A 10,423-nucleotide genomic window follows, 5' to 3' on the forward strand; every position below is an offset into this window, starting at 1 on the left:
CTACCGCCAGACCCGGAGATCGGCTGAATGGATTCGAAAATGGTAAAACTCAACTTTTTAACTCTAGGGGAGAAGAGTTAAAAAGTTTTCAAAAATTATTTGTAGTGTTCCTTTAAAAGGATACAAATAACTACTACCTTTAAAAACAAAAGTGTGCCAACTGGCATTTAAAGAAGTTTGACATTTTGGGAAATGTGTTTATTCCTGCCAAGATTTATTAGAAAATCTCTCAAGTCTAAACAGTAAACATAAAGCTACAGCCAGAAGCTGGTTAGCTTAGTGTAAAGGCTGGAAACAGGCAGAAACTGCTGGCTTGGCTCAGTCCAAATTTCAAGGTGTTCTCACTGCAGCATGTAGCACGATGACATACTGAATTAAATCCAATAGATAGTGAACGTTGTAACACACGTTGTAGGGATAGGGTTAGTTTATACTATTTATCCAGTACCTTTAGGTTTTAAAGCTAAGATGTGTAGTTCATCAGTGCTATCCAGTATGTCAGTGTAACAAGGGGTTATGAAGTGGAAACATACTTTGTCTAAGACCAGCTGCCTTTGTGAACCATCGTCAGTATTAAAGAAAATAGCCAGCTAAATCAAGTTTAAAATTATATTTAATCTTACTTTACTCAGGCATCAGGAAAAGATCACAAAAAAGACAAAATAGACCCCAAAACAGACTGGTGCCATTTGTGAATAAGCTGTAGGCTACAAAAGAAGAAAACACATGTGTAACATTAATGTACAGTATCTTAATTTGACTTTATATATGATTTAATTATCTGAAACAAGGGGAGGTAGGGAATATAATATATTCAAGATTCTCCTCACTTAACTCATCTTTCCAGATGGGATTTTAACCATTGGGAATTACAGGAACTGGTAGGACAAAGACAAAAGCCTCCACAGGAGAGAGAGGGCAAAGATATAATGAGGGAGGTGAATTTTAGTCAAAGTTGTCCACATTCTCAAAAACAAACAAAAAAAAACCTTAAGAACTTGCTTGAGAATTTCACGTTTAACTTTTGTCATCCTGTACTCCTGTCTGTACATGCAAAGAGGAACCGCTAATAGCTTTATAAACATACTTTAAATTGCATAAATTTGTGAAGATGTAAACAAAAATTGGATCAAAACTAATATACCAGAACCTAAAGTTTACTTAAACAAGTAGGTATAATGTTAGCTTCATTTCACCTGCAATTATTACTTGAAAGGGAAGATAAATTACCAACATATTCGCTCAGGACTGGATTAAAATGTGGATTTAAGGTAACTAAACTGTTTTAGATTTAGTTCCAAGAAATAAATCCCATCCAAATAGGGCTTTGTTAACTTTTACTGCATTATAAACCTGGCACTATCACCGCACTATTTCAAAAGTTAACACTTGCTAAACCATTATAATGAACCACCTATGACCCTGTTAGGCTGTTTTATTGTCTTACTGTACTTATAAATAAGGAATATATGCACAATGTTTAGATAACTATATGTGTTATAACAATATGTGACTGCTTAATTAGTCAATTATTTTACCAAGTGGTGAGTTTTAAGCTGAACTTGCAGTTAGCGGTGCCAAAAATGAGCAGAAACAAAACAAAGAAATCTGGGAAAGTACTATAAATTAGTGCAAAGTGTTTTGTTTATTTTATGACCAAGTATTACTGGCAACCTGTAGTTTATCCTTACAGTCCAGACAGGTGAGCTAAAGCACTAACTGCCATGTCAGCGGTTCGCCGCATTCATTGATGTATGAGTCTGCTAGCAGCTTGCATAGAATGCGACAAATTGAGTTTTGAAATCTGCCATTTACCTAGTCGGGAATAGCTACAAGGCAGTTGTTGAGGTAAAAGGAATGACCACCAATAAAAAAAAAAGTGCATTCAGAATTCTTTACAATTATTATTAGGGACAACTACACAGCTTTTTGACATTTTCAGAGACATGTCAATACCATTCGCTCTTAACACAGTGGTCACCTCAACAACTCTTGATACAGTTTTCATTGTGTGACCGTTTTGTTGCGTAATGGGATCAGAACCAGTTTTCTGTCCAAAGCTTTCTGACATCTGTCTGAGAGCAAGGCTGTCGGCACCGTTACTCCAATGAGGACCATAGCATTTCTAACAAAGCCTTTTTCTCTAAGGTAAACTTGTGAATTATTAAACAAAGGCTTGGGCTAGGGGATGCCTGAGGTAATCTGCCAGTCACAAATGTGACTATTAGAGCTCTCCATCACATAGAGAAAGACTGCTGCTATTGAATCTGATCGCCACTGGGTGTTTACGGCATGGGGAATACTTCTTTACTTCCTAAAAAAGGCAGAATTTAATTATATAAATGTGATGGTGATCTATGCCTGTCCTTGGGTTGTTTACAGCTGATCTGTCAATCATGTTTTATGCTATATACAATTTAAAAAATAATTTCATACACATAGAATCATACATACAAAATCATACACATAGAATATATTAGAATACACATTTATTTTTCTTAAAAACAGTAAGTTTGACCTTATTTAGAAAGAAAAAGTAGAGCCAGAAAATTATTCATTTGAGTAACCTGGAGAAAAAAAAATAGTGGTGTAGGATTTACCTATTCACTCAGAAATTGCTAGTAAATTTTACATATAATTACATAGGAACTGCAAGTAACGCATCTAGTTAAACAAAATTTTAAAGTAGAAGAACTCAAATGCGATTTTCTTGTAAAACATACTCCAATAATCTGTTATATTTATAACTTCATTTTTTTCAGTGTATATAATCATTATAATGTCCATTTTTCTTATGTGAAAGAGATTGTTTCAGTCATTGCTCTAATTATATAGGGAAGCACCCAACATTTGGAATGCTGCAAAATATAATATAAATGCCTGAAATATGCAGTTCAATTGAAAAAATATAATATTCAAACTGTAAACTCTTATTAAGACATGTAAAAGATTCTGTGGGTTAATTCTGTAAGGGATTCGTCAGACTGATTCAAATGATAACTGCTAATGTTTTGAGTGATTTTGATTGATTCATTAAAAGGATTCATTAAAGATTCTTGTCATTTGTTCAAGAATCGCACTATACTGGTTGTGCTGTGAGTTTGAATTCACTTAAAAGATTGAGTTCATAAGAGTCATTTGTTCATAAATCGGACTCCACAGGTCACGTTGAATGTTATTGCTGGCATCACTTAGGCAGAGTTAGGGATTCATACTGTAGATGAATTTAGAGTGTAGCCCATATGGTTCAAAACAACAAGAAAGCTTTGTTTTGTCAGTACAGGGAGGGTTGTTTTGTTGTTGGAAGTTTAATGTCAGGTTTTTTTCATTGCCTTTTTCAAAATTTCAACTTCTAACTCTGTCTCTCTTTTTTTGTCTCCCACAGGAATGAAAGTGAAGGCTTGCGTTTCTCAAATGTCAGGTAGGTTATGAGAGTTATGAGTTTGCTCATCTGCTGTCATCATGATGCTCTCGCATTTCTCATTGCCATGTCAAACTATACGATGCACATAATTTAGTAGATGTCATGTCATTTCCATGACTGAGTCATGCATGTTTATTGGCATTTTCTGCGTCCTTTGTCAGATGCACATTATCTTCTTGGATGGACATCCTCATTGTCCCCATCACAGATTTGTAATTGGTTTCCGTCATTGGGGATTTATAGAAAACTCTGACAGTGAAAATATATATATTTTTTTTTACTTTTTCTATGGCTGATTTTTGGATTATATGGACTATTTTTAAGCTTTTTAGTTTATGTTCAAGGGCATTGTGTAATCAGGGTCATACCTTTAACTTCACTTTTTTGTTTGTCCAATTTGATTCAAAGCCTTTTAATGGTGAGTTTATCTATAAAAAGCGAAATATCGCCTTAGGCATTTAGTCACTTATTCCCCATATGGCATGGCCAGTTTTGTCTACGCTACTTTATAAAATAGCATGTGATGAATAATTTAGAAAAGGTATTCATGTTGATAGTGTGTACTATAGTTAGTGGCAATTTCATTTATTTTATTAACATTTAATTAACTTGTCCTATTAAAAATAAAAGTTTTAATAGGATAGATTAAATCCAAAACCACTTCATATTCAAAGCAAAACTGTGACCACTAGAACAGCAAAGTATTTATTTAATTATTTATTTCTTAGAATCATCATGTAGTTATTTATTTTTTTATTTGCTGAAATCTCAAGACAGTGGCGGATGAAGATATCAAATGAAATGTGACACAGTTTCATTTGAGCATTTCGTTTGTCAGAAGGAATAATTATTCTAATTATTCTAATTAACATCTAATTATTATTCATAGGCTAAGTTTTTGCATTTCGTGATGTCACAAACAGGCCGTCTGTGAACCACTTTTTAAAGCAAAGTGATGGCCATAAATATCACGCATACTGTACAGTAAAACATCAAACCCTAAACTTTGAGAGACCTTTTCATCATCTTGAGATTGCCGAGTTATTGCTCAAGTGCTCAAGTGGCAAAAATAAGACATATGTTTGTACTGTCTGTCTACTTGGCACTTCAGTGAGACATCGTGAACATTTTTTTCCATCAGTTTTGAGCCGTGGGTCTCTACATCATTGTGATGGATTCTTTTAAAGGACAGGTCTTCAGAGCACCTGTGAAGCAGTAACATTTGTGGGCACCGTTGTATTGCAACTCAAGGAGAACGAAAAGACGACTGCTGCAGTATCCATTCGGATGAACATTTATGGCTGTTTCAACAGTAGGTTATTAAGCGACTTAATTAGGTCCTCGCTCAGTGCTGCAGTGTTATAGCTTGCGAATCAATGTACCTCAACGCTTCCTTCCAGCTTGGGGTGGCATTAGATTAGATGGAGCAACGAAATCCTCAGGGACTCTTCCATACATCCAACAAGTCCTCCTCAACACTCGTAGCGTTTTGTGAGCCACTGAAACGGTCTTGTTCGGGGTTTGCTGTTGATCCCAGATTTCATCAGCCAGTGAAGTTTGAATTGAGCGCTGGAAAGGAAATTGTTGCAAAAGAAGCTCAGACTGCTTATCAAAGCAAGAGGCTCTCCCTAAGGAGTGCTTCTTGAAGAACATTGGACTAGTGCAACAACATTAAACACGATAACACACAACAGCTGTCAGTAATTTGCAAATTATCTGGCTGCAGACGGATGATACTTATTCGTTTTAGGGTGAAGTGCTGTAAGGGATTGAGGGTGAATGATCATAATCGGGAAAGATCGCTGTGTATTTTCTGTTAGGCTAGCAAACCAGGCAGTTTTATAGACAGGGGAAAGCCTTGTTGTCTTAGCCTTTAGTCTGTATGAAACCCAAAGGCCCTGTGTTGACAGTCTCTTGGCTCAGTGTTCTTCCTCCGGATATGTCTTATTAACATGGAAAACTTGATAAGATTGTTGAATTGGAAAAGCAAGTCCGATATCAGGGACTCTTCCATACATCCAACAAGTCCTCCTCAACACTCGTAGCGTTTTGTGAGCCACTGAAACGGTCTTGTTCGGGGTTTGCTGTTGATCCCAGATTTCATCAGCCAGTGAAGTTTGAATTGAGCGCTGGAAAGGAAATTGTTGCAAAAGAAGCTCAGACTGCTTATCAAAGCAAGAGGCTCTCCCTAAGGAGTGCTTCTTGAAGAACATTGGACTAGTGCAACAACATTAAACACGATAACACACAACAGCTGTCAGTAATTTGCAAATTATCTGGCTGCAGACGGATGATACTTATTCGTTTTAGGGTGAAGTGCTGTAAGGGATTGAGGGTGAATGATCATAATCGGGAAAGATCGCTGTGTATTTTCTGTTAGGCTAGCAAACCAGGCAGTTTTATAGACAGGGGAAAGCCTTGTTGTCTTAGCCTTTAGTCTGTATGAAACCCAAAGGCCCTGTGTTGACAGTCTCTTGGCTCAGTGTTCTTCCTCCGGATATGTCTTATTAACATGGAAAACTTGATAAGATTGTTGAATTGGAAAAGCAAGTCCGATATGAATCTAAATTTAAAGTTCCTTCCTGTGTTGGTGTGAATAAACCAGATGTATAATTTGGCAGTATAAGGACTTTGTTGTGTTTTAATGGACCAATATATCGGCCAGTCTTTGGTCATTTTGAGATGATTCACATCATTTCATCACATGATAAGCAACTCCGCTTGGCTGATTTAACAGAAGTGTTCAGTTCCAAACTTGCGTCCCAAACAGTTCCGGGCTTTGTTAATAAATTATAAGGAATTTCTGTTTTTAAATTTCTTTGTGTGTGAATTTTATTGTAGAGTAAATATTGTGGGGGACAAAGTAAGGAATATTTATAAAATTAAATAAAAATGTACAGACATAATGGAATAAAGAAATTATTGGAAATGAATTTATGTAAAAAAAATAAATAAATATTGTAATATACTAACGCTCAAAAGTTTGATAAATATTGTTTTGGAGGTCTCATGAAAACTATTGATCTGCAGTATATTTCACAGAAACCTCTCTTTTAGTTTTAAGCAACAAGGAAGTGGAGACTATGGGAATTTCACTTACAGTAAAGTTCTCTTCTTTGATATCAAAGCTTCAAACCGAACTCAGTAGAGTGAACAGGCATATCGCTCATATCTCTCCCTTATCTGGACATTTTTAAGTCCCCCTCAGTCAGACTTTGATGTTGAGACTGATAAATGGATGCTGGCAGTTGAGTCAGATATCAGTGTTATTTCAGCCACTGTTTTAATGTCGTCAAACGCTCTCATCAGTTTCAAACCACAGACAATATGTTGTGACTTTCTAGGACAAAATGACAGTTTGAGCTGCAGTGGAGGATGTTATCCTTGGATAACATGTGTGTGTGTGTGTGAGAGAGAGAGAGAGAGAGAGAGAGAGAGAGAGAGAGAGAGTGAGTGTGTGTGTGAATGAGTGTCTGTCTGTTTGTTTGTGTTAGTCTACATGTATATGTGTGTGTTACCTCACTGAAAATTAAATTAAATTAAAAATCAATTAATTCTCAAATGTAGTTTTATTTTCAGGTAGCAGCATACAGTATTTATTATTTAAATCTGCTCATTCAAAATATTTTTTATGAATGCTATTTAAAATAGCATCATATAGTTTTCATGTAGTTATTTATTATGAAAATTATTATTAAAAGATATTTTAGTATATTTTACTTCCCCCTCTCTCTTCCAAAACACTGTTAAACATTTAATTGATATACAAGTGATGTTTTATGTTCAGATAGCATCCATATTTTTTATGAACAGTATTTATTATTTAGCATTTTAATGAATATTATCAATTTATAAATATTCTTTTTTATTGATCATTTTGTATTTAATTTAGTTACTTAGTTAAATTGTGTTTATTTATTTATGTTACATATTTTCACTCGTCCAAAACACTGTTACAAAGTGCTGTTTTTTTTTCAGGTATTACCATATAAACTTTATGTATTAAAGTATTAATAAATTAAATATATGTGTATGCATACATATGGCATTTTTAATTTGCCAGCGCTGCTGGGTATAAATTCAGAATTATTGGAAATTGATAAATATTTCAAGCTTTCACTTCTCTGTATACGTTTTGCAGTATATAACTACTGTATGTGATGTAATGACTGAAATACTTCTGAGGAGAAAACACCCTTCACGCTTTAAAAAACAAAAGTAAACTTCATATTAGTCTTTAATCTTTTCGAAAGCACAATTTATCATGGGTAACTTAATATATAACACTTTTTTTATACAATAAAACTTATGAAGTGTAGTCTCAATCGTCTCAAATCGTTTCAATTTCAGTGACTCAGACCATCATCAGAGAAGAGTGAAATGTCACCTCTTGCAGTTTTCTTTATTCACCTTACCACAAACCAAAATATGTCACTGCTTCCAGGCTTTGCAAGTTGCATTCATCAGCATGACATCAACATGCCTCTGTTTTCCACTGAGCTGCCCTGTACAATGCATTGTTCCTTCTAGACAAGGACATGTGTGTGAGCGAGTATAGCCGCGGGGAGGTTTTTCGGCCTGGTCCCCAGAGCATGTACCCTCTCTCGTTTTCACCTCAGACTTTACACTCACCTTCCTGCTTTCTTTCTCGCTCTGTATGTGTCTGCTCATTGATTTGGTGCCTGTAATAGGCTGCTCCATTGAAGCCTATCCAGTCCGGGTGTGTGCGCGCGTGTCACACAGCTGTTGCCAGGCTCTGTTCCAGCACTCTGATACTCACGCTAACAGTGCAGAGTAAGACGGGTGCTTTCTGCTGACATGCTGGTCTGTACTCGGCCTGTGGCTTTGCCAAGGTTAAGTAGGCAGGGCTGGCCACACATTGGTTGCTTGCAGATACTGGGAAACAAAAACGTGTGGCTGTGTTGCTGGCCTGAAAAAAAATGCTGCTCTTACGAATATCTGAAAAAAGGAAGGCATCAAGGCATATCTGAATCTGTCATCCATGCCTCCTTTTGATTGCTTTTAAAGGCAGTCAAAAATCTGCCTTTAAAAAGTAGATTAATATTTTCATTTTTGTTACGACCGTCTAGGGCCAGTCATAGCATAAATGAAACGTGCCCTCACTCCCAAGATAGTATCAAACAAAGAATAGATTTATTAACAAACTTATAATGAAAATGAGTAACAAAGGGGAGTGGACAAGGCCAAAATAACAAACAAAAATAACAAATTTTAGTATACCCTTTAAATTCTCTAACCAAAATACTTCCCTTAAACTAAATATTTACAAATAACAATTGAAAATCAACTAAAACAAGAGCAAGTTTTTCAAAGCACACACAACCACAGAGGAAACCAAGACAGAGCAAAACAAATGGCACGCATTCGGCCTCTTAGGGGCTGTTTACACTTGGTCATTTCATGCGTTTTTGCTGATATGATATCTATCTGATTTGTTAAAACATTTCCATTTACACTTGGCCACATAAATGTGTCGTCGCAAAACGGATATAAATCCGATCTGCAATACTCGTGCTATATTTAATATATTTAATGGAGTTCACGTCAACGAAATCAAAAGATAAGCGCTGCATTTGATTAATTATCAGCTCATTTCAAGATCAAAGCCCGCAATAGGAGAGCGCGCGGCATCAGAACTGGAAAGATAGGTTAGTCACACTACTTTTAATGAAGATGATTGTGTGTTGAGCGTCTGCGTCTTACTTTCAGTTTCAGTCACGGCAGTTTGCGCGTCGGCTTGCTGAAGAGATGCTCAGCTACTCGTCCGTGGCAATGCGTGTTGCATTAGCGCTGTCATATCTGACTATAATGTCATATAGCCTATAACATGCTCTCACACGTTTATTATTTTAACGTTTTGGGAGGAGTAAAATTAGCATATGTGGTTTCAACAACCAGATGCATTTACACTTGTCCAGTTTCGTCTGGAATGCGTCCCAGACCACCTCCTGAAGTGGTTTGAGCGATCGGATTTATATCCGTCTCGAATGCGTTTCGGAGGGCATTTATACCTGGTCTTTTCATGATCGGATAGCTATCCGATCAGAAAAACGCATGAAGTGACCAGGTGTAAACAGGCCCTTAGAGTGTTTGGGGAGGTCCTTTTCACTGGAACCAGGACGAGACCAATCAGGAGCAGATCAATCAGGCTCTTGAACTGCACTAAGTGACTTCCTCGCTAAACTAAATATTTTCATGTAGTTGTCATGCCCCTGGACTCTTATCTATGTGTTTTCCCTCTCCACGTGCTCCATGACCCAGTTTTCCCTCATGTTGATTGTTCATTAGTTCCAGGTGTGTCTCGTCATCCCCTCATCAAGTCATATGTATTTATAGTGAGTCCTGTTCTGAGTTTGGTTGTCTGGTATTGAATGTTCGTCTTTCCCCGCTACATGTGTGTTCCTGGTTCCTTGGATGTTTATTAAAGTCTGTTTGTTTGAAGTTTACTCCATGTCTCCTCGTTCCTCGCTCTGTGCTCCTCACAGTAGCGGTATCGTGACAGTAGTGTAATGTCACATAGCCTTTTTGTAGTAATTCATTAGGAATATTATTAACGTATTTATTAATTTATTCATACATTTTACAATGTATTTATTTACAATACTGTTTAAAAGTTTGGGGTAAAGTTTGAATTAGGGCTGTCAATAGATAAAAAAAATTCTTTATAATCTTTCTTTTTAATCTAATTAATCACACCCTTTTTCTGTGATTAATCGCACACTTCATGAAATTAAGCATAGACCATTTATCTTGTTTCAAATGTTTATTTTGTCATCATTTGCTATATCCAGCAAAGTAAACCAAAAGATTGAAGGGTGATTCTCAAAAATCTGTATTTTCTGCAAGCTTTTTTGAAGATAAATGTAGATGTCTTTCCAAAAAAAGGAAACTTAGAAACTCCAAAAGGACACCAAAGAACCAAACGATATAAGGAGCCCATATAAGCACATATGAAAGAAAAAAAAAATCTGAATTTTA

General features: G+C 36.1%; 1 protein-coding gene across 2 annotated transcripts in view; it reads left to right on the forward strand.

Moving 5' to 3' along the window:
• The window catches only part of LOC107685650 (IQ motif and SEC7 domain-containing protein 1-like), a 218,825-nt gene that overhangs the window by 69,235 nt on the left and 139,167 nt on the right, over nt 1-10,423 (forward strand). For both annotated transcript variants that reach the window (XM_016482315.1, XM_016482311.1), the window contains exon 2: nt 3,386-3,421. In XM_016482315.1, the coding sequence (XP_016337801.1) occupies nt 3,386-3,421 (36 nt within the window). The remainder of the gene's footprint in view (nt 1-3,385; nt 3,422-10,423) is intronic.

The sequence above is a fragment of the Sinocyclocheilus anshuiensis genome, unplaced genomic scaffold (genome assembly GCF_001515605.1).
Source record: "Sinocyclocheilus anshuiensis isolate Anshui unplaced genomic scaffold, SAMN03320099.WGS_v1.1 scaffold257, whole genome shotgun sequence".
Taxonomy (NCBI): Eukaryota; Metazoa; Chordata; class Actinopteri; order Cypriniformes; family Cyprinidae; genus Sinocyclocheilus; species Sinocyclocheilus anshuiensis.